Source organism: Molothrus ater, chromosome 11, assembly GCF_012460135.2.
Source record: "Molothrus ater isolate BHLD 08-10-18 breed brown headed cowbird chromosome 11, BPBGC_Mater_1.1, whole genome shotgun sequence".
NCBI classification, from domain to species: domain Eukaryota; kingdom Metazoa; phylum Chordata; class Aves; order Passeriformes; family Icteridae; genus Molothrus; species Molothrus ater.
In genome coordinates this window covers 16,168,756-16,193,637 of record NC_050488.2, presented here as the reverse complement: position 1 = coordinate 16,193,637, position 24,882 = coordinate 16,168,756, and the positions used below count along the sequence as shown (strand labels likewise).

The following is a 24,882-nucleotide window of genomic DNA, read 5'->3' as shown; positions in this document are numbered from 1 at the left end:
AGAGAAGTGCTGGAATCACTGTCCCTGGAAGTGCTCCAAAGCCATGTAGATGTGGTGCTCAGAGACATGGTTTAGTGCTGGGTTAATGACTGGGCTTGATGATCTTAGAGGTCTTCTCCAATCTCAAAGCTTCTATGCCTGTGCTTGGATCCCACACTGTGCATTTCACAGCGGCTTGGCCAGTTCTTCACTTTTTATTTCAAGTCTGAAAAAAGTCTGATCAAATCAAGAGTGATAAATTTCCCTCCTGCAGAGGCTAAAAGTGGTGGCAAGCCCCCAGTAGCCGGCGTGCCGAGTTCTCAGATCTGGTCAAGGCAAAGGGGCCCTTGGGGAAAGGAACAAACAGAACAGGTTCAGGGGAGGTGAGGAGCTGACACTTAACTCCTCTGCTGCAAACCAAGTAGCAGCAGCACCTGCTTTGTACCCAGGGCACACCTGAGAGGGACCCTGTGGCCCTGAGCTGGGGATTGCTGGCCTGGGCAGGGAAATACAGAGAACTGCTGGCACAGATTGGCATCTTGCCTTCCAAAGTACACAGGAAAAAGGAAAAGAGTGAAGATCACATAAATCACTGTTGCTGTGGGGGACAGCTCCCTGAAAGGGGTCTCTTCTTTAGTCTGTGGGGCAGCAGTGGTGATAAAAGGCTAATAGAGATGGATGAATGTAATTGAGTGAGGTGAAAGAGAGGGGATGGGATGAAATGAAAGTGAAATGAAATGGGAAATGAAGAGGAATGGCAGGTGGGAGGAAGAAATTACATATTCTCCTGAGCAATATTTTAGATTATGGGTAGTTTGCTTCGTATCTAGGTGGGCCCCTAGCCCCCACTTCTAACTGAATCAAGGACAGTAATCTGAGAAATGAAACAGATGAGAAATAATAGGAAACAGGTTAGTAACCTGATGCTCAAACATGTATTTTGTTTCTGGTCAGACAAATGGATCATATGGCTTCATGGTGGGAAAAAAAGTAATAATCCAACCATGAGTGTTGGATGAAAAGATGCCATATCCAGGTCTGTTATGTGGGAAAGACCTCTGCACATTTCTGAATTAGGAATTAGAGGTACAAGTCAAACAAAGGTTAAAGGTTTAGCAAAGATCTGCAAAATGTGCCCACACAGGAATATTTGTCAAAAACGAGGATTTTTTCCCATGACTTAGCTGCTCTGCATACTATCCTCTCCCATGGCAGTGGTGCTCACACTCCCAGGTGAGACAAAGTAATTTGTGCTCCTCTTTGGCTAGTTCATTTTTCTGCTGGAAGGCAATGTGGGCTTTCTCTCCTCAAAGTCAGCTTTTACATGAAAAACATTCTCTCAGATGGATGTCTCCAAAAAAATCATGACCTCCAAAAAAGAACTGTTGGTCATTTTTTTCAGCCTGTCAGGGCTAAGCAGGACCATTTTCTACCTCTGCTCTCATCTGAAAGGCTCAGAGCAGCTTCTACTATGGAGCCATGAAACCAAACTAAGGCAGGACTGTGTCCCTGTGGGAGCAAGAGATGTTGGAGTAGACCTTCCAAGCATCAGTGGTTTGAAAATCCCAGCTGAAGGGAGATGCACAAGCTCTGGTCAGTTGGTGCTTGCACATGATTGTCCACACTCGACTCCAGGTCCCCTAATTCTGCTTTCTGTGACTCAGGGTCTGCTCTCACCAAAATTTCACTGATGTGAATCACAGATGAACCATCCTCAGTGATGACCTGAAATCCAGGAGCCGTCAGTTTTACTGCCAGGTCTGCTGCAGGTTTTTAGTTTCACCTTGGGCAAGTCTCAGCTCTTTGGAGTTTCAGTTTCCTGCCTGGAAAGCAGAGGATTCAGTTCCTTTCCTCAGAGCAGCATGGTTTTATAAAGTACAAATATTTGTGAAGTTAAGTGCTTTGACTGTGTAAGCCTCTGAGAGAAGAAACCATAAATATGTGTCAGGCCTATGATCTGAATTCAAACCAGTGAACTAGAAAAAGTGTTGACAGCCTGAAACCAACTGCCCTGTACACACATCTCCTTCTGTCTACCTGAAAGATTATTTGTGGAATGTGTTTCTATTTTTCTCTGACAAAAAAATAGAATACCAAGCAAAGAAGCATGACCCAGTTCTTTGTCAGGCAAGCTCTAAACCCTGCTTACTGGGATGTGACTGAGGTATTGATAAAAGAGAAGCTCATTTTAGGCCACAGTATTCATCCTGCCCTTGAAGAAGAAACAAAGCCTGCCACTTTCAGATGAAATGGATGTGCTTTCCAAGCCAAAGTATGTTTATCTGCTCCACAACTTCTCTATGATCTGTAATTATATTTGGACCAGCCAGTGAAACAGGTAAATGGCAAATGAGGAGAGTTAGGAATGTAACTAATCATTTTATAATAGGAAAACATCCAAGCAGCACAGCACTGACAGTACCTGCAAACTCTGCTAATAGTCAATCAATAGGTCTGATAAGAGCATCACTCATCACAAACTGCTTCACCTTCAGCAATTTTTCATGGTCCTTTCTCTGTGTAGTGCCAAATATGGGTGCACATCATGTTGTTCCTGATGTTGGCCATAGGAGTGGACTTCCTTCAAGGTTTTGGTTTTGGTTTTTTATATAGCATATATAGTATATTCAAAACAATATCAAGTCATACCACACTGAGCCTTTTATTACCAGAGATTTTTGGACAGAAGCACATAATCTAAGTTTTCTGAATCAATAGGCAGATGGCAGCTACCTCTTTTTTTTGGTATTTTTTTCCAACTTGTACATTTTAGATTTACAGAACTTGATTTCACACATCTGAAGAAACACTGACATAAATCTAAATTTATCTTTGATGCATTTACAAATATTCTTTTTCTTTTCTTTTTTTTTCATTTCCTGAAGTGTCTCTGTCTAGACTTCTGCCAAAAAGCAGGAACTTTCATTTCCTCCTCTGTTAACATAAACCTTTTAACATTATGCAGAGAATGGCATGACTGTCACTTTCCCATGAGGATATGAGGACCATTCACTCCACCACTGACAGACATCTGCTCTCCATTGGCCAGGATAAGTAGCTCTGACATCTTCCTGCTACACACTGTGCTACTGTGAATATCCCTGAAATGCGGAATATTTGTGACTCTAGGCTTCTTGAATTCTTTTTTATTATTGTTTTCAACTTGGTTTCCTGAAACAACAAAGGTTAGTTGCATCTGCCTCTTAATTGGACTTCATGTTCTATCAGTCATTATTTTTGCAAAGGCCTTAATTGCCCTCTAAAACATTTTAATTAAAACAGCAATTTCTCGATGCCACGCTTCACGAGCGGATTTTTGCGGCAACTTCAAAGAGACGCAGATGTTTACTGAATTTGGTGGGATGGCATTGGAGGCTGCCTACTGGCGAAGAAAAATTCATAAACATCTCAAAGAAACTTTCCTGTGGTAATGACAACATTTCCTTCTGACATTTTAGCAAGTCTAATATTTCCCAATCTCAGCAGGCATATTTCATAGGCACGGCACAGCAGCGTTATCTGCTCACAGGATGAGCCACGGCAGCAGCTCTGCCGTGGGGTAAAGACCTCCCAGTGGGGATACCTGGGGCTTTGGCAAAGGGTACCAGAGCCCACACATGGGTACGTCTGTGGGGCTCCTCTAATGGAGTGTCATTAGACTGGGAATAAGGAAACCAAAGTTCAATTTCTGTTGGATTTTCCACAGCTCCCCAGTGTGACTGTGGGAGTCTGTTGAGCTTTGTGTGCCTCGGTTCCAGCTGGTAAAAGGGTGATAACATGTCCTGGCTTTGAACAGACTTACCTGCTAGTCTATCTCCTAGTGCACCAAGGGGTGCTTGAGGGGGTCTTGGGATTTATAAAGAGCTGTGTGAGTAAAATTTAGAAATGCTAGGGGTTTATTTTGGAGGAGTTTCTCTTTACTAGTGGCAGCTGAGCCTGGAGCTGACCTTATAATCCATATGGGGGTAAGCAGGCAGGCAGTGTTCCTCTCTGAACTGAGATGATGGTACTGGACACATGGCCATGGCAGACTACATCTAAAACAGAGTAGGGTCCAGGCATCTTCTGTGGTTTGGGCAGGTGGCTGCTCCCAGGAAATACCAGCCTGTCCAGCTGAGCCACCAGGGAGGGTGGGCTCCATGTGCAAGGATCCTTTCTGTGCACAGAACCAGAATTCTTAGTGCTGGAAATGACCTCTAAAATCATCAAGTCCAACTGTTAACCACACACTGCCATCTTCACCACTAAACCACGTCCTCAAGTGCCACATTGAGGCCTTTTCTTGAACATTCCATGGACAGTGATTCTACCACTTTCTGGGTTGTCTGTTTCTTCCCTGGGTACTCTTCACTCATATTTTTGAAGGGGAATAATAGAAGTACTTGGAAACAGCTTATCCATTTCCACTGTGAGCACTGGGAGAAGATCAGCATGGAAAGCCAGCATGGAATATGGCGTGACACGTCATTTGGCTGCTTTAATCTGCACTGTAATTACAGTGACAATTTCTGCCTCTTGAAGCATCAGGACTGAAGTGGTTACCCTGAAGGGGAAAGAGACTCAGTGGGAGAATTTCAACCAAATCTAGGATGGGAAGTGCAGCACTTCCTCTGCATTGGATTAAAAGTGATCAGCATGGCCAAAGGCATCCTGTGAGAGACAGGTAAGCAGGCTGAAAGGAAATTGGAAATATTAAAGGGATGAAGCTGGACTGAACAGAACTAGTTTTACAATTCCCTATTCCTCCTTCATTTGGTAGCATTAGGCAGACTGAAGGGTAGATTGTGCAGACTTATGCGTGACAGCAAGACACTTTTCCACACCAATAAACCCCCTGAAATTAATTGGATTGCTCACAAAAGTGCCTGGGAATGTGAAATAGGCTCACACATTTCAGCCCTCAGATTTGATCTTTCTTCAGCAATGCCAGGGCCAGACTGCCTGGTGAACAGCTACAGATCAGCCAGAAATGGGAGTTCAGCAGTGACTGGGTCAAGGTCTCTGTGGACAGATTCTTGCTGAGGAGCATCTCAGATCAGCTGAATTCACCATAGCAAGAAACAGACTGAAAATAAACTGAAAGAAACTATTCTGAAAGTAAAGGGATCAGCCACAAGTTTGTGCTTGCCACAAACTGCTGGGCATTTGCTATGCCATGGAATTGCTTATGTGAATGCTTTTAGCTGGTGGCAAATGAGAATTAGCCTGGCAATGAGGGAAACCTAAATTTAGGCAGTTCTCCCATGTGTGCTGTGGGGTAAGAGCACATAGCCAGGTGTCCACAGAGGCATGCTTAAGGTGAGGTGCCTGTTTGCCAACTGCAAATGGGCTCCTGAAACACCAAACTGTATGAAAAACTCCCCTCACATACCAGTCTGGAAAGAAGTAGCTTTGTTGTTGTTTCAAAGAATTAGTGAGCCAACAATGCAAAGCTTTGGAGGTGGTTACTGGGTTTTTACTGGAGTCTCTAGGAGCTATACAAAGTCTGAAGACATTGTATGTACAGTACATCTTTAATAAGAAGGGAGCTCACAGTCTACCAAACTCTGCCAAATAAACTTTTAATACATACTGTACTTCACTCAGTAGTTGTCCATCTCTTCTTCATGGAATATCTAACAGCTCTAAAAATATTTTCCTGGAGGAGGATAGAATTATCATCATTATATATCAATCAAGTATGGTTAATGAAGCAAAGCCAGCATGCTAGTATTGCACAAGGGGAAAAGCCTCCAGAACACAAAGTGGAACAACAAATGCCCTCAAAATTCTGCCGAAGGGAACAGGAAGCTCTGGATGCTGCATCGGTAGGATTCGTGTAGCTCTTAGGCGTCCTTGTACCACAGCAGGTTTGCTTTGCCTCTTCACTGCCACATTTCTCTCTCAAACAGGTAGGGAACTTCCAGACCATTGCAAAAAAGGAAAAAAAAAATACAGCAGCTGCAGAAAAGTGTGGTACTATTCAATTTCTTGAAGAGTGAGGCTTTTATTTCAAAATATCATATATTAATATATATATATTTCTATATATATATACTTTAACTGGTATAAAGTAAATTGTAGATCCAAACTTATACTGTTGCTTGTACTTTGCAATCTCAGAAACTTTAGCAAAGGAACCACTTTCTTCATTTTTTATTTTCAGCTGTCAAAAATCAGGGCCATTATTTCCACCGAATCCTTTCTTTCACACAGTAAAGCCACTGTTGTTTTCTGGTAAACAGTCAAAGTGCAAATAAGAAATCCATTTGGCTTGGAAATGCTGAGATGGTTTTAAACTTTCAATACTTTGTCCTCATAAATCAGCCAGGCTTTCACTGTCTCCATGCAGACGTGGGCGCTCTGTTAAGTCCTTGGGTGGATCTGCAGTGAGAAAATGGGAAAGAGTCAGTTATGCATAATATGTTATTTTTTAAATATAGTCTTTTGGAAAAGAAAGACCCAGGCTCTGTGGGATACAGCTGATTGATATAGCTGAGTTTAAATGAAATACCAGAGGGGTGTGTGTCTTTTAGCGCTGCAGGGGTGTAAAAATATGCAAGAGACAGATCCTGAGTGAGATCCTGCCTCTGCCTTGGGAGAGACTGGATGTGCTTTAACCACCTGGGCTGGTGGTGCTGGACATCACAGAATGTCTTGGGTTGGCAGGGACACCTTCCACTACCCCAGGTTGCTCCAAGCCCTGTCCAACCTGGCCTTGGACATTTCCAGGGGTGAGGCAGCCACAGCTTCTCTGGGCAGCCTGTGCCAGGGCCTCACCACCCTTACAGGGAAGAATTCATTCCTAATATCCAATCTAAACCTCCTGTCTGTTAGTCTGAAGCCATTCTCTCTTGTGCTGTCCCCTAATGCCCTTATAGAGAGTCTCTCTCTATCTTCCTTGTGGGAGCCCTTCAAGCAAGAAGGACGAGCCAGGACAGATTCACCCCAGCCTTCCACCTCCCCTTCCCAGAGTGATTCCAGTGACTTCTGCTGGACAAGACAGGCAGGAGCATCCATCCACCTTTCAGGTTTGTTTGGAACCCCTCCAACTCACTTCCCCAGAGTGCAGGGCCACAGCAACTACTCCATCTCCTCACCCTGTGTGAGATAACACACCCTGCCACAGACCAAAACCCATCCCTCCTTGTGACCACCACCAAAATTGATCTGAGTGCTGCACTAATGCTGCAAGGGGAAACACCAATGCCCAGGAGTTTTTTTAGGATGCTGAAATAAGAACAACTGTCCCACAGCAGAAATAGTGCTCTCAAGGAAATGCTTTTGTTATGCTTTTGCTGTGCTGGTTCACCCAGATGAACACCATGAGGGGTTCAGCCCTTTGCCAGGCAACTGGGTCAGCATTGAAACTCACATTGACTTGAATATGGTCAGGCTTGGCCATTAAATCAGGGCTACAGATTATTATCTAACTATAAATTATTATATCTAATTATAAACGATTAAACACAGCAGTAAATTTACATGAGATCCAGCTGGTTCAAATGGAATCAAACTGAATCCCACCACTTAAAACTGAAACAAATGGTTTAAACCAGATTAAACCAGTTGAAACCAGATTAAAATGGCTAAAACAGGATAAAAATGGTAGACATCAGTTTAAACCAGTTCAAACCAAATCAAACCTATCAAAACCAGTTCAAACTGCTCAGAACCAGTTCAGATGGGTCAAAGCTTGTTAAAGCTGGTTAAAACTGATCAAACCAGGCTGTAGCACAAGGCACAGGCTGAGAAACTGGAGAGGGGCTTTGAGCTGAGCTCCTCTGCCCATTCCCAGCTGACCAACACAATAATTTCCATGATCCAGAATATCAGCAGCATCCAGCCCGAGCTGCTGCTCTTCTATTTCCACTGGTGCCAGTTGCTGTGCTGGAGGTGGCAAGGTGACCTCCAGCAGGTTCTAGCACAGCTCCAAGGGCCCCACATTTTTAAGGAAAGCACTGAAAGTTCTTAAATAAATTAAAAAAAAAAAAAAAGAAGGAGTGACAAGGAATTAAATGAACATTGAAACCGCTCCAGAAATTGAATGACAATATTATTTCCTTCCAGTGTTTGTCACCTGCCTGACCATCAATAGAAAACAAATCCATTTAAGGAAGGTGTGAGCTTTATAATTTGGCTTTAAAAACTTAATTAGTGAACTTTGCTAAAGGGCTAAACACAGAAATAAATACATGAAAAGGAAGCAATGAGGAATATGCTGGTAAAGACTTCACTGAGTCTGTTGTCCACCTCTTTCTGACACTAATCAATGTTAATCACATGTGAGACCCAACTGAAGTTATGCACTAGCCTAGAAAATGATATCTATTGTATATCCATGTATTCAGAAATATAAATGTAAATATATACATATACATATATGTATATATATAAAAACATACACTATATACATATATGTACATGTATAAAAAACATACACATATGCTTATATGTGATTTAATTTATTGTGGGTCTGGAAGAATGTACTAATGGGTACCTTAATCCCAAGAGTCATAAATGGGAATGTTTTCCATGTCAGGACAGCAGCTAATGTAAATGTATTAAGTGTAAGGAAAAGGCTTCATTAAAACAGTTTACAGCCTATGGAGAATGGCTGTAGCCTTCTGCCTAATCACCACAGAGAGAGCTGGGGTGTTGACTGATTTGTCTTGTTTCTTCTGCCTTCTTAAATTCCTTAACTACTCAAATTAGACACACATGGCCCAGTCTTGGAACCTGGATTCTGGTCAGGGCAGATTACATTGTAATCTCATTCACTGCTGCTGTCTGAAATGGCAAAACAAAGAGAGAGGAAAAAAAAAAAAAGCCTGTTTTAGGATCTGATTGCTTTCATTATTTTATATTTATGTTCTAGAGTTGACACAGTGGTACGAATTGGAGCAGAGTTCCAGGGACTAAGAAGCAGAATTTCTCCTTAGAAAATGCAAGAGACAGTTGCTGAGCACATCATGTCATGTTGCCTTTGTCAATTGGGTTCTGTAATGATATTTTACAGCAACAAAGCAAAATTCTACTGGAAGCAGCACCATAAGGTACTCCCCTCACAAGCTAATTAAAATAACTCCTGTGGGTAAATGAAGAAATATTTTTTCAGTTATGAGCACTCACTCTGCAAGTATTTAATTCAAATGAAATACAATAATGCATACTGAATAGATTGGACCATACATCTGCATATTAATGAAGCTCCTAAATTTCTAGCAATCACTTCCATTGCCTTAAACTAGTTTATGTGATGAGGACTGGGGGAGTTAAGAGAAGGACAGCTTCACTGAAGAAAGAAAATGCAATTCCTCAATTATATAACTTGTAGACAGATTGCAGAAGGGCTGAATTATTGTATAAGATACTTCATGCTGCCTCTTAGTTCTACATCACTTTCTTCCATTTTAACTCCCCAATTTCCTCACTGGAAAGGACATGTAGTGAATTTGTGGCCTAGGATTTTTTAATTTAACTGCAAGGCACACTCATTAGGAAACAGCTTTTCAGTGGTGCTGCAGTGGAAGAGATCAGCTGTGGGCACAGAGAGATTTGGAGGAACAGCACCACAGAAAGAAACTGAGTCAGGGAATCCCAGTTCCCTCCTTCCTTCCTCCTTTTCTCTGGGAGGTGACAAAGAGATCACATGGATCTTGTTTTTGGGGGCCACTGATTGCTTCCTACAAAGAAAACCTCCTAAGTCAGTAGGTGTCCTGATAATTTAATGTGTTGGTGGGGCAGAAGGCTCTGCTCCAGAAATGAGGGTTGCAATACAAATAATTCATCCTGGGGTAGGTCCTGTGGAGGGCAAGAAAAGGATTCAGGTGCCAAGGGGATCAATTAGGGTAAAATCTCCTCCTTCAACAGGAGGCCTAGAAGACATGAAAAATGATTGGAGTTAGGATTGGAGAGAAAGGAAAAAGTCAGGAAATCACAACACTATGCTGCACATTCCTGTGAATTAGCAGGTGGGCATGAGTATGTAGAATTGCTTATCAAACAGGGAAAAAATACTGAAAATTCGCTCTTTTTCATTTAGTAGATTTCAAAAGCCATTTTCCAATTCACAGAAAATGAAAATCTATATATTTATAAAAGCATTTTAAGTTGACAACCATGTAATTTTCTTGGGAAAAAATTCAATTGTGATATGAAAATTCGTTAATTAAAATTTTTGAATACAGGTATAGGTGACAGTTTAAAGACAATGGTTGTGAAACAATCACACAACGCAAAAGAAAAGCTGGAGTCTGTTTCTGAAAAACACTTTTGTTCCCAAGGTAATCCCATAGTGGGAGTTTAGGCAGCTCATTCACACCCTCCCTCTGCCTGTTCCTGGCACGGTGGGGTGAAAGATGTTGTCACCTGTTGGCCTGTGCTACCTGACCTGCAGCATCTCAAGAGCCTGTCACTGATGAGTTCATGGGGCTGGAGCCGCTCCATGTGAGAGCTGCAGTGCACACAGAGAGCTGAGTCCTCTGCTCCAAAGCACTTTTACATATGTGCTAATCCAGATGTGGCCTGGAACAGCCAAGGAATGGATTTAGGGTCCAGCAGATCCCTCTGAGCTCACGTTCTTCCCTTTAGCCACCAGAAAGGGACTCAGGGATGCGCATTAGGGGTATCTTGTGGTGACAAACTCTGTAAGAAAGTGACCTGGCAATTCAGCAGCTCCAACCTGATGATCACCAAGCCTGGACCCAGCTGACCAGCCTGATCCATCTGAATTTTCACCCAGTTATGGCCAGAAGCACTGGGTGATCATGACAGTGGTCTTTAAGGCTTTTACAGCAGGCATGATTATGGAAAAGACATGGGTGAGCAGCCATTAGTGATTCCCTTTCCTGTTAAGACCTCCTGGGTGCAGACAGAAAGGAAACTTACTCTGGTGGTCTTGATTTTATTGCCAGTTGCACACATCCATCCAGAATTATCAGGCAATGTCTTACATTCCTCTCCTTCTAGGCAGGGCTCCATCTCACACCACCACTTCCCAATCACTATAGAAGCTAAAAGAGAAAAGACAATGTTTACAACTATGTTACAATGACCAAATCTAATTAAATAATATCTCAAGGGTCTAACACTGCAGTTAAAAGGCAGAGTGTCCCTTCAACTGGAGTTCAGCTGTAAGGATTTCACATTTAATTACTTGTTTGGCATCCTGTATTGCCTAAGACAGTGCACTGCTTGCCACAGCCTCCTCACACAGCAGATCCTGTCTGCTCCCGTGCTGTGGCTGCAGGGAATGCTGTGATGGCAGCAATTCTGCTGCAGACCAAAGGACCATCCATCCTCACAGCCCCTCTCCCTGAGTGCCCATCTGATTTGCACAGACATGCACAAGAACAAGGCAAGTCTGAAGGGACTGTCCTCAGAATATTCTCCAGGACTTCTGGTTCAGTGTACTCCACATGTCTGCTTTGTTTCAGGAACTACAGCTGGATTTTTTTTTTTTTTACCAGAAATCTGTCCAGAATTATTTGAAGCCATGGAGACTTTTGGCTTTCCCAATAAGCTATCACAGGGAGCACCACAACTAGAAACAGAGGGTAAGGTAACTCTGCAGCAGAAGCTGCTTGTCGAAACACAATTATGAATTTTATAGAAAGCACATTATCTCTAAAAGTAACTTTGAATTTCCAAATATTTAACATTGTAAATAATGGCAGTGTTTGGACCCAGTTGTTTGAATTTAATTGGCACATATGTTTACAACCTTGAATGTACCTTAATGAAGTTTCTTGCCTGGGAATTGGTATCTGACTACATCCTTAGCTGTATCTTAATGACATTTTTTGTCTGGGGATTTTGATAAACTTTAGCTAACCTTGCAAGTGTGAAGAGTTGGCTCACGAGTGGCTCTTTCTGTGGTTTGCTTTCTCTGGCAAGAATTAATTTCATGGTTGCACTCAGGAAGCCTGTCAAAGCTTTCTGCACAGTCACTCAAAGAGAGATGCTTAACCCATTCCTATCATCCCTCATGGCTGCTTCAAGCCCACAAAATACCTTTGAAGCAGCTGTCTTATACATACATATATATATATATTTATATATACATTTACCAGCTGACTGCCATTCAGCTCTGGAAAATGCCCTGTTGTGCATGCATTGATTTAAGGACATTACAGAGCTTATAATTAAATTCTTAAATATAAAATTGAGTAGAATATTTCATTTTGAGGGGCCCTACAAGGATCATATAGCTCTCAGTGTTGTCTTTCCGGGTTCTTCCCACAGCTTATATCTGATTTTTATCATATAATATATCATTTCTCAATATATACAAGACACAAACAAAGCCCTTTACACCTGTGCTGGCAAGGCAGTTTAATGATGCTACTCACACACCTGTTTCAGAAGGGTAGCATTAATGCTGCTAACAGCAGAGAAAAAAGATCTCTCTTTGCTGTGCATGAAAATGAAAGAGGGCTGAAATCTGTGCTCTAATAATAGACTGTGCAGTGGGCAAACTGAAAAACCATATCCTGCTAAATACTGGCCTGCACAGCAATCATCAGAGCAGAGCATCCTCAGGATGTGTGAGAAGAATCCTGTGCCATGGAATCAAAAGTGATGCTCATGATTATGTACTAGGAGCAGTGCTGGAGCATTAAATAACCCCAGAGAAGGATCCTACAGTGCAAGGTACTAAACCCCACAAACCTGAATGCCCTGGCCTGGAGTTTACCCTGTAAACCAGAGATTTGAGGTGAATACTGACTGAGAAGCAGCATGGAGAAGCAATGCTAATCATAGCAACTAAAATGATCTCACTACTTTTTAATGTTGTTAAATACAGCCCAAGTATTCAGATCTTGACCTTGAAAAATAATCAAATGCAAAGGCAGTGCTGAAGTTTAATGGCAACTGACTCATGTAGTGGTGTACAGGTTTTAGTATATACATACATATTATCATTGATTTATGATCACAATTGTGCAATTACAGCCAAGTGCCCTCCCAGTGAGCACCCTCACCTGGACTGAAGACCAGGCTCCTTTTATAATGGGGGAAATTTGCAGATGAAAAGCTCCTCTTTGTTTCTAAGTTGTATGTAGGCAAAATCCTTTTTAAGTCTGAAGCACTACAAAGCTCACTGTGGTCTAGTCCTCAGCCCCATACCATGGCAGGGGCATCCAAAACCCAAATTACCTTCTTTGAATCTTGTGTTTATAGGTTTTCTTTCTATTAAGAGCCTTTTAATCTTTAGGACCAGTTGTCTTCCTTGGGTACTGCTGATCCTTTGAGTTCTACTTGATTTCAAAGTTTTACACCTCCAGCTCTGTTCAAAGAGGGAGGAAAACACTTTAAAATGAATCACAGCATTTGAGACTGGGCCCACCTGTAGGAGGAGGGGAGAAATCTTCCCCAGGGAAAGGATTCAGCTTTTCTATGTTTATGTCACTTTCTAGGTTATGTCACTTTGAGATGAGCTGAAGCAGTTGGGTCAAATTGCTCAAATTAGGATGCTCCCCCTCAGGGTGGTTTTTATTCAAGAACCCCCAGATCCTGAGGAACCTGAGCTTCTCGGTGACCCAAACCACTCATGCTGGGTGACAATTAGAGATCCCTGTTAATCACCAGCAGCACAGGCTGTGAGTACTCACATCATGCTGAATTAGACACCTGTAGCATTCTGGAGTGCTTCTCACTGTGCTCTTCTCACTGCCTGGGGAATACACAAGCACAGGAGTTCCTCCATGCACGGCTGAATTGACTGAGACATGGGGAAAGGAAAAGGATGTGGAACAGAAGAGACTTGACTATTCCTGCTTTGCTTGTGTTTTGTTTCAGTGCTTTTTTTTTTTTTTTTTGGTCATCACATTCTAGGTTAAAAAAGGGATTGTTTATATCTGAACTATTTTCAAGAAAATGCCGCTTTTATAAGAATATTTAACTCTTAACATATCACCCATGGAGCTGGGAACAAAAGCAACTTTCTTCGGGAAATTCTTGAGGTTTCTTTTTCAGCCTAAATCATGCTTTTCTAAAATATTTGTTTGCAAAGCCATGGAATAATTTTGATCAAAATATTTAACTTTTGATGTATTTAGTCTGCATGGACTAACACACACAAAAAGCATTTGGTTAAAATGGCATTTGCAAATCATGGGCTCCAAACAAATAAACTACAAATAAGAAATCTGAAGATCAGCTAGAATATAGGGAAAAAGCACTAAAATAGCTTATATTTTATCATGTTTACATAATTCTATTGCATTTTAAAATACATTTGTTCCCAAACATGATGCCCAAAGCCTTAGGCAGCTGCAGGGAACCGCCAGTTTAGGTTGGATTCAGCCTTCAAAGTTCACAAGAACCTTTGGAGGTTGTACAAGGGTAGTGACCATGCTCTGATTTGCTCCTGTGCATCATCTAGAACACAAAGTTTTGATGCATGAAGGCAGCTGGCTGGGGAAAAGTTTACCCCTTGAATTTCAGCATCAAAATATTCTATTAAGGGCCAGTAGAAATGCACTGAACACCTTCATATATCTACAGCTAAAAGATCAAATCAACATGGAAACATTAATTGTTCAATCACCCTCCTCTTGAGCCAAACAAAGTTTGTAAAAAATACACAATCCATTTGATTAAAGATGCCTGTTGAAACACCTGAATTTATTATGTTTCACATTTCTCAGTCTTCAAGTTCTTGCATTAATCTGAAGCTACTCAGTTCTTCAAAGCTGTTTTACAGGTGATTAACAGGACATGGACAGAGAAAATGAGCATACACAGCCCAGACACTCACAGGCAATTGCTTCTGTTATTTTTGTTACTCCTGTCTGTAGAGAAAATGCAAATTCTTTTTGTTTTGTTTTGTAGATAAAATTCTCCTTAACTTTTCTGCATTTGTATTTAGGAAATTGCTTTAACAATATGACAGAGTCCATATTGGAAAAAGTATAAAGACATTATATTTAACAATGTAACAATAAGACCATCCTCACAGAGTAACAGATAACTTTAATTCATGTTTATTGAATACCCTGAAATATGAAACAGAGCAAAGTATCATCATGCATTTTTCAACAGTTTAGAGGGAACATGCTATGTATTAAAATGTTCCAAGATTGCTTCTGCAGTTGCCATTATAAAGCCACAGCAGCTCTCTTTTTGTCTGTGATAAAGTGGGCACGTTTTGTTTACATAGAAATGGAATACAAAGGAATGCAGATATTAGATTGTGGCTCCTCCTGGTCATAGGTGTTGTGTTCCTGCAAGGAATAAGCAGCTAATTTTCAAAGCCAGTATGACACTCATTGCAGGATGGGAAAGTTTTCCCTGCAAGTACAGAGCATTCCGTTTTAATCTCATTCCCACCAGCGAAGATTGATATAAATAAAATTTAAATAGAGAACACATTTCACAGATGTCAGAAGTGAAAAAGACTTTGTCAGCTTAATGAAAAGATATCAATTTTCTCCACTTTATTCAATATATTGTGAGTCATTTTCTAAATGGATTAGATTAAAGGAAAGTTCAAACTCCCTGTGAGAGATTCTTGCGCTGATGGAGGTTTTGGCAATAGCAACAGCACAGAGGTGGGTAAAATTTTTCAAGCAGTTTGTCTTTTTTTTTTTTTTTTAGAAAAAAAGATTATAAACTAGAATGGTAAAAACTGTAACCCTGTGCTCACCTATTCTTTATACAACAAAATCTCAGAGAATTGAATGAGACATGCAGTTTCTCTTAGTTTATTGGGATGTCATGGGGAGCAGAATGAATTACAGGGGTGGGAACACACTTTCTGGGAGGCTGAGAAAACTGGACTGAAAGAAAGTGTCATCTGAAGGGTTATGTATTTCATAAACAGACTGAGATAGCAGCCACTCTGGGAGCTGTAGAGAAGAAATCTGATAAGTTAAAGAATACAAATCCGAAACAAAAGATTTCAGGTTGAATATTGGTACCTGGGAAAAATGCGGGATGTTTCCTACAGGGAGTCCAAACTATCAAACTCTCTGCTTTAATTCAATCTTACTCAATTTTAGAAGTATCAATCTAATGTTCCTGCAGTGCAATGCTTCACAGACTTTGATAACAGACCTCTCATAGCTCTGGGAAAATGGACATTTCTCCTGTTTAAAATACAAGTACAATGCAATCAGTCTAGCAAGTGGTGTCTCACATCTCTAATTGCCTCAAATTCAGTCTTGCTGAGTTAATTCAATATTTTTTAATTGTAGTAAACATTAAAAAGACATCAGCATCCTAAACTGCTTTTTTTTTTCCTGAACACTCTGATCCTTGTGATACTCTCCAGGCTTTTAAAAAATGTTCTATTAATTCACTGATAGAATTGAAAGAATTGAAGATCTTAATTTTTTTTCCATTCAGAATTCCTGGTTCTCCATTACAAAATATTCAGCAGCTAGAGTAAGATATTTTTAAGAGTGTATTACATGTCTGAACAATGCTGTGGGCTGCACCATTAAATATGAAAGGGCAGATTAAATGCAAGGAATCCATGAACAATTTCCTTTCAATACCTGCATAAACCAGCAAATAAGGGTGCTAATTCGACAGCATGGGAAGCCTCACTAGAGAAAAACCACTTACACTGCCATCTCCTAGCAGCCAACATACTGCTATTAAATTAGGAAATTAATAAATTAGGAAAAATGACATAAACATGTTGTGTGCATCCCTCATAACAATGTGACCAATAGAGGTGGTGGTGGCTAATGGCCTGAGAAGCAGAAACTCCCAAGGTTTGTTTAATCCCAGCTTTCCTTCTCACCTTCTCTTGTACTACAGGTAAATCATCTCCTTGCTATACCAGTTTGCCATTTGCAATTTTATTTACTTAGAGGATGAGTTATTCTTGCTGTGTTTCCTTGTATGTGGCCCTCTGCCTCTTCCGTCCTGCTGAACTTTAACACTGAATTGCAGCAGTTTGGGAGTGACATTTTTTCTCCAATTGTACAACTTGAAAAATGGGTTTCTCAGGTACTATGAAAATAAATTATAACATTAAAATATTGTGAAGCGCTGTCAGAAAGTCCTTAAGCACATTCCTGCCTTTGAGCTGAATGGAGATGGTCTGTTAAGGATCAAATTTCACATAAAATCTTCGATTTTGCCAAGGAATTTCTTGCCCTCAATGCTGTTCAGATTGGGAGTGTCAACTGCTGCAGCTTTGCCATTTTTCCATGTCCTTTTCTTTGCACTGCTGGAAACAACTGCTGCTTAGACACGTGGCTGAGGGGCTCCCACAGCTGATGTGGGACCAGGATTCCTCATGGGCAGCATCTTGGTGAGTGAATGTGCATCATCACTTTCCTGAGTCCATGGACAGTGACAGCACCCAGCTCCTTTGGGCAGCTGTAAAGTGTGCCCAGATGTCCAGGGCTAAAACACTGATTTGTTAGCACACAGATAAAGCACCCAGAGTTTAAGGAGAACTGTAGAATTTGCATAACCATTTGCTGAGCTGGGAAGGTCTCAGCAGCAACGACAAAGAAAAGAAATCAAAATGTTCCTCAGCCGCTCACGGCTCAACTTGTGAGATCTTTTCAAAGTCCGGGATTTTAGGAAATACAAAAATGAAGCCAGCAAGAAGCTGTCAGGCTGGGAGGCCTCTTGTGGCACTCCTTCAGGAGATGCCAGCAGGTCCCAGGCCAGTTGTGCTGGCAGCTGGCTCTCAACCCTGTTCTCATTTGATAATCCTGTACTCAAAAAGTGTGGCAGGCTTTTTTAAGCTGAAATTATTCCACATTCCACTGAACTCAGACATGACTAAAGCTTGAGACTTTTTCTCTGAAAGTCATGGATTATAGTTGATATTCTAACAGGAGCCTCAGCACATTATCTTTCAGGAAACTGGATTTCTGCAAAGGAGAGGCAGAGCAAGCCTCAACAAAACAGATTTTTGCAGATATCTGTGGCAGAGAGAAAGGACCAGAAATGATAAAATAAATCATGTATGATAAACTTGTCTCCCCAAAAGTGCACAGTGTATTCTATGACCTTCCAGAGTGCTAGAACACAGTCCTATATTTTTTCTTGGAATTTCCTGAATTCTTGCACAGCAACATATATCCAAGGCAAACATCAAGCTGCCAACTTTGTTTATAGTTTTAGGTGTGTGAGTTTATTGGTAGTTGACATACTGCAAAGGGAGTGGGGCATTTGAGAGCAGCCTGCTGGCACTAATGAGTGCTAATGAGGCTGATGAGAACATGAAATCCAGCATTCAGGGAGCTGATGGGAATGTGGGTGACTGAGGACCCCCTCCCAACCTGTCTGGGGTTCTTTTGTAGGTTAGGGACACCCATGGCTTCTATTTATTACTAAAGTTTGGAACTGAATCCACTCTTCCCTACAGAACAAGGCTGACTGCAGGCTGCTAAAGAATTTCTGCAATGAAGCAATGTTATTTATACCCTCTTTGAATGGCTTCAGATAACCCAGTGAGAGTTTAATCTTATTGTTATACATTTAATGAAATGCCAAAGAAATGCAACATATTTGTATATATTTGGAAAGACTATAAGAAACTACCTATAAATATTCACAGACATGTTTCTGACCAGAGTTGAGGACTAATCAAAGAATTATCTGCATGCAATGGTAATTTTTCAGGAACAATAATTCGTTAATGAAGTAAATGAATGAGTTGAAATGCAGAGGGAGAAGTGCCAGGCTGTGAGCTGTGAGATGAAGATTAGGGGTGTACACAAAGCTTTGTGGGTGGCCTTGGAGTGCTATTCCTCCAGTAGCTGCTGGGATTGTAAAGCTCATATATATATATATATATGTATATATATGTAAATATATATATGTAAACCAACAATCTGTGTTTAGTGTGTTATCCAACAGTTACTGGAGAAGCAGGGGGAAAAAAACCCCTCAGTTTTTGCAGAATTCAGACCAAATCTGGTGTCTGTAAAAGCTGCCATTTGCTCAAACATGAGCTCCTGTGCTGCTGGTGTTGGGTTTGGGGATGTGGAAGGGAAAAGCTGTGAAATGGGCTCAGGAGAGTGAAAGTCTATTGTGAAATTTTGACTGAACGAGGTGCCAGAATCACAGCCTGGCAGCAAAGCACTCCATGAAAGAACACTGGAAATGAATAAATTATATAACTGTAATGCATTTATAAGGCATAACAAAGCATGCATAATATATTGGAGGGTTATCAGTTATGAAATTAAATTCTGGTGTACCACTTGGGTATAAATTGTGTTTTACCAAGTATACATTAGCAGAGAAACTCTTGTTAACAGATTCCTGTAATACATAGAAAATTCCTCCATTGAATCTACAGAAATTAATAGGGTATGATGTGATTATCTGTCATTAGTCAATGAAAGACACCTTTTTATTTGTTAGGGTTTTTTTTGGTGTTTTTTTCTTTTTTCTTTCTTTCTTTTTTTTTTTTTTTTTGTGTGTACTCTTTTCCTGTGAAAAATGGTTTTGGTTTAGGCTTTCATTTTGAAATGCAAGCTATTATACTGTCCCTCTCTTTCTCTGTGAAAAAAGCTAAGTTCTCTGTGCTTTAAATGCCCTGGCACAGGTGCCCAGAGCAGCTGTGGCTGCCCCTGGATCCCTGGAAGTGCCCAAGGCTGGACAGGGCTTGGAGCAGCCTGGGACAGTGGAAGGTGCCCTGCCCATGGCAGGGGGTGGAATGAGATGGGCTTTATAGGTCCCCTCCAATCCAAACCATTCTGTGATTCTATGGTTCCATGTTTCTGCTAAAATCTGGATGTCAAGGAGTCTTTGGGAAAAGAGACTGCAAAGAGGTGTGAAGTACATGAAGCCATCTGCTGCTCTCCCCTTAAAAAGGATGGAAAGAGGATAATAATCAGAACTGGAAGATTCCTGGAGCAAAATCCCAGGGAAGGGTGGGAGCAGCCCTTTGCTGGTGTCTGCACCCACCAGATATTTCAGTCCAGGTACAGAAATTTGTTTATTCAGCTCTCCACCAACCCAAGCCCACCCTGCACAGGGTCAGATGTCCTGTGCTCTCATTGCAGGGAGGATTCCACGTGAAAGGAAAACCAAGGGAGGTTTCATTGTTCAAATGATGGCACTCTGAACTTGCACGTGGTGTTTGCTGCTTCATGCACAGTGGTACTGAAAGGCAGAGCCTGCAAAATTCCTGAGGAGGTGGTTGAGTTAACTTGCAATTATCCCTGCTGGGAAAAGACAATAAGGTCCAAATTCTCTTCCATGAAGTGGGAATTGTTGTGGTAGAAATAATGCACCTTTAGAGCACTCCTATCTCCACAGTGCAGAAGAGCACATTTTAAAATCCGTGTGGAGGAAGTTGTTTTCAAAGGTCAAGTTAAATGAGCCAACTGGAACTACACAAGGTAATTACTGATTTATTAAAGGTGTTGTATTCATTCAGCTATCTTTGTTCTGTGATGTAAGACAAGTCTAATTTTGTTTCAGAGATTAAAGGAACATTTGTTTTTTGTAAACAAATCCCTAGCTGCTATTACAAATTACATCATGCATAATCTTGACATGATAGATTGGGAGATATTTCAGTGCAACAATGCCAGTGCAATTGGAACAAGAACTGCAAGACTGAACAAAAATTGATGAATTGAGCACACGATATTTTGTATTCCATATCATAGCTTAATTACTGCTTCAATATGCATGGAATAAGAGAAGTAACTCAATTATAAAAGCTTATCAGCAAGACTTACAAATAGTGAAATTCAAGTGTGGATATTAAGCTGACCTTAACTGACAAGCTTTCCTTTGAAATTATGTTTTCCTCCAGTGCTCATAATGCTTATTTACTCTGAGACCTTTTACAGAGCTGAAAAGTCTTTTAATGGGCATTTGAAATTTCATGGCCACACTGCTATTGGCACAGCTCATGTCTTTTTGCCTCCATTCCATTTAACTCTGAGTTGTATTATTTTAAAAGATCAAAACTCACTACCATTCACTGTGATATTTTTCCTCTTTTTTTTTTTTTTTTTTTTTACCCTGGAAGAGGCCCTGGATTTCACTTCTTCTAGGTAACTCTGTGCTATTAATTATTTATACAATGACCTTACCCTGTTGTCCTTAGAATGAATAATCCCAAATTTATACAAAGATCATCATTTCCATTGTAATGCACAAGATGTGCTCCTGAAAAAATAAGAAGGTGGAAGGAGCTGTGAGCCTCAGACTCCAGGTACTCCAGGAATCTCATGCCCACTCTGCTCAGGTGATTCTCAGCCCTAAGCTCTGCTCTCATCATTACAAAAGGGAGTTTGTTTTTCACAAACATCTGTCCTTGTTCTACTTGATCTCATTAATGCTCATACAGAATGAATGTACGTGCAGCCTGAGCGTGCCTGGCCCAAGCTCTTCACAATTAGGAGCATGAATTAGTGGAAAAGGTTTTGCAGAATGTTCAGCTCTGCCAGTTGCAAAATGTATGCAAGCAGGAGCCCTGCAAAGACAAATAGCTAAATAAAGACACTGGGAATTGCTATAGTTACCAGAAAACTGAATAGAAATCTTTAGGTGAAATTCTATGATTTTGTATTTTTTTATTTTTACAATACTCCCTTCCTCCGTCATTTTAAAGCACTTTAAATTAGAACAAGGTTGAAATGGCTGGGTTTTCTTTTTAAATATTAATCTTCAAAAATACCTGATCAAATAGGAGAGATAATTGCCTAGTGAGCCCCCTAATTCTGGGCATTGTGATGCAGTCCTTAGACTCCATATTTCTAATTTTCTGCTTTAATAGTGATCACCAACAGAGGGGAAGGTGGATGAACAAGAGAAGCAGGTGAATGGAAAAGTGCTCAGAAAGCTGTGAAGACTGGCTGTGTGCAGCTGATCTGAACTGTCATTGCTCAGAGAGCTGAGCACATCTCTGCAGGTGCTCTGGGTTTATCAACCATCACTCTGAGGCCCTACAGCAGGAGCATCTCCTGCTCCATCCTGCATGACCACAACCTGACTGTACCAAACTGTCATGGGATCCATGTGCCCACCTGGTGAGGCTCCTCAAACACAGCACAATTAAGAAAGAAGCGCAGGGAGAAGGGGATTTCTTTCTATTTAATCAATTTAATTATCCATTACCCAAAATCTGCAGAAACACTTCTGTCCTGACTGGCACCTGCCATTTATAATGTGCAATGTCCTTGACAACCAGACATGACACAGAATGGGATCCAAAAGATGGGAATGTCCACAAAGTGACTCTTACCCACCAGCCCTGCAAAACTGGGAGCTCCAATAGGAAGCTTTCTTCCATCCAGAAAATAATTCCCAGAAAAGTTTATCCAGAGAAGTTTCTGCTATTCTGCTGCTGCCATTTTGAATATAATTTTGTTTTTTCCATTTCATTTCACGTAAGAAATCTCTTTGCCCTGCTCAGGCTGATCTGCCACAGTCTCTCAGGGTTGATATTCTTCCCAGCACCACTTACAGTATCTGACTTCTCATTCGATCAATCGATCTGTGTGAGGGATTTCTCCTTTCATTGCTTCACTTTCCTCTCCTTAGCACCACTCCTTCCCCTTTTGTCACTAATTCAGTCCACACCTGAGATCCCAAGGCTGAGGCTGGAAACTGATGGCTCCCCCATAGGACATGGAGCACAGCTAAAGGAATGGTCCCATACTTGATGCTCACCTTTAGTACAAATGCTGATATCTCACTTTGACCTTTAGGTGCTGATTTTTATGGTTTTTGCTGCTACTTAGAAAAATTTCTCCTATCCCAGACCTTGTGATGACAGGCAGCTGAAAAGGCTTTCTCAGAAAAGGCAATCATCAGAGCTCTTTAATTTAGCTTTCAATGAAGGTAGAATACAATAATTTATTATGAGTGCTTTTTGCATGGGCTTCCTCAAATATTTATAAATTCATTTAAATAATTAATACAGGAGTTTTAATAAACTGTTTCTATTCACAAAAGGAATGTAATTTGCAGAAAGGACAGTTCAGGTGCTAGGAAACACGGGTAGACCACATGAATTAAAAATAATGGTTTGCATCAAAAGTTTGTATGACCTTTTTACAAGTTCTCTAAGGTTGTGTTCCTGGGGTGAAAAAATGCTTCTATTGATCTGGATAAGCTGTGCACTACACAGGATATTTTAGGGAGGGAAAAAGAACAACTTTCTATTAACTCGGGGATTGTCAAGATCAAAGTTTATCCAAAGAAACAAAATATATTATGTTAACTATGTCAGCATAAGTCTCCTTCTTTTCCCTTTTTCCTTCTTTTTTTTTTTTTTTTTTGAGAAATCATTGCTACACACTATTTTCAGGAAAGAGAAAGAAGTTTTTTATCCACTGGAACATGTTTCCATTAATCACTACAGCAGACCATTATTTAATCAAGCATAAGGTATCCAAACCAGCCTGTGATCATCCTAATACAGATAATAACAATAAAATCCTATTAACAAAAGCAATTACTTCACAGGAATGCAGCCAATTAGAGCTTTCCCAGCCTGCCTGGGCATCCCTGATTCCCTCTCTCCACCTCTGGAGCTGAGTTGAGCACACAGCTCTTGTAGGATGTCAGATTCCACTCACTGAGTGTTGAAGGGGAGAAACTCTCTCCATCTGTTTTTTCTTTAGATCCTGTTCCACTGGGATGTGGGGGAATAGCTCGTGCTGAGGTGAAGAGTCCCTGAGCTGAGCAGGGATCCTGGCATGGCTGTAAGGCTGCAGGGAGAAACCACCCTGCCTTCTCTTCCTGAGAAACCAGCCTGGACCTGAGGCTTGACTTCTGCCCTATGACCTTACAGCACCACAAAAAAAAAAAAGGGATTATTACATTCCATCCTTTAGCTGGTAAGTAATTGCTGCTGCTGCTGACCCAAGGCAGGTCTCAAGATGTGTGTGGATGTGCCTTTCATGCTGGTATCATTTATCCTCTTCAAGGTCACCTTTAAACTTTGCAGGCAGCCCCAGTGCAAGGGGCTGGACACAGATCTTTGTGCAGCAGCTCCTCCTGCCCTGGCTCTCCCTTTTTCCCCTCTCCCTGTCAGATACCAACTGCTTGCACTGCTCCAGGCAGCACCAACTCAAAGTCACATGAACACAAACTTTTCACCCTGAAACAGGAGGAGGAAAGGAGGCAGACTTTTTCCCCCCTCTCTTCTTTTTCCCCTCACCCCATCTCTGTAAGCACTAAAACTCCCCACACCATCACATTTAGAGAGGCAATCACAGCTATTTCAAATGCCAAACAAACGCAAGCTTATCTTGTAACTTCTTCTGCTACTTAAAACTCAGGGGTGCTATGTTCTGCAAACACCTCCTCTTTGCACAAAGCACCAGCAATCTCCAGCTCCGAGCCTGGAGAGAGCACTGGCAACTAAACCAAGGCAGATAGCAGGGAAGGAGAGCAAAGTATGCAAATTTCACTGGGCACACTATAATTACTAATACAGAGCAGAACTGATCACAGTATTTCACGCTTATCCCATGTAATTCAGTCACAGCAGTATTCATTTTACTATTAATTTTAATAGGATAATTACCTTTATAAAGAAGAAAGAAACTACTGTTGGAGGGTCAGATCCTCAGGTGGGGAAGATATGGTGATTTATGCTGGCTTGATGAATTCTGTAATCTTCCTTTTCCCTTCCTTTGAAAGGAATTCAGTAATTGACTAGTTGCCAGACTTACTGAGATAATCTATGCTAAATGAAGCAAAATAAGAAGAAATGGGGAAGCAAAGAGGTGCAAACACTTAATGGTAAAATTTACATATCTGCATTTGAATGTTTATGTGTGTGCCTGCCTGGCAGACACACACACACACACACAGACACACACGTGCCCAAACAGCCACTTCTTAGTTCATTCCCAAAAGAGCCAGTTCATTCCAAACCAGCCAGTTCCCAGTTCATTCCCAAAAGAGCCAGTTCATTCTCAAACCAGCCACTTCCCAGTTCATTCCAAACCAGCCAGTTCCAGTTCA

The 24,882-nt window shown here is 41.1% G+C and overlaps 1 protein-coding gene across 2 annotated transcripts in view; it reads right to left on the bottom strand.

The window, feature by feature from the left end:
* Window positions 1-5,412: 5,412 nt before the first annotated feature.
* TAFA1 (TAFA chemokine like family member 1) overlaps window positions 5,413-24,882 on the bottom strand; it is a 213,179-nt gene continuing 193,709 nt past the window's right edge. For both annotated transcript variants that reach the window (XM_054515994.1, XM_036390884.2), the window contains exons 4-5: window positions 10,849-10,973; window positions 5,413-6,342 (exon numbers count right to left, since the gene is read on the bottom strand). In XM_054515994.1, the coding sequence (XP_054371969.1) occupies window positions 6,325-6,342; window positions 10,849-10,973 (143 nt within the window). In that variant the 3' untranslated portion in view covers window positions 5,413-6,324. The remainder of the gene's footprint in view (window positions 6,343-10,848; window positions 10,974-24,882) is intronic.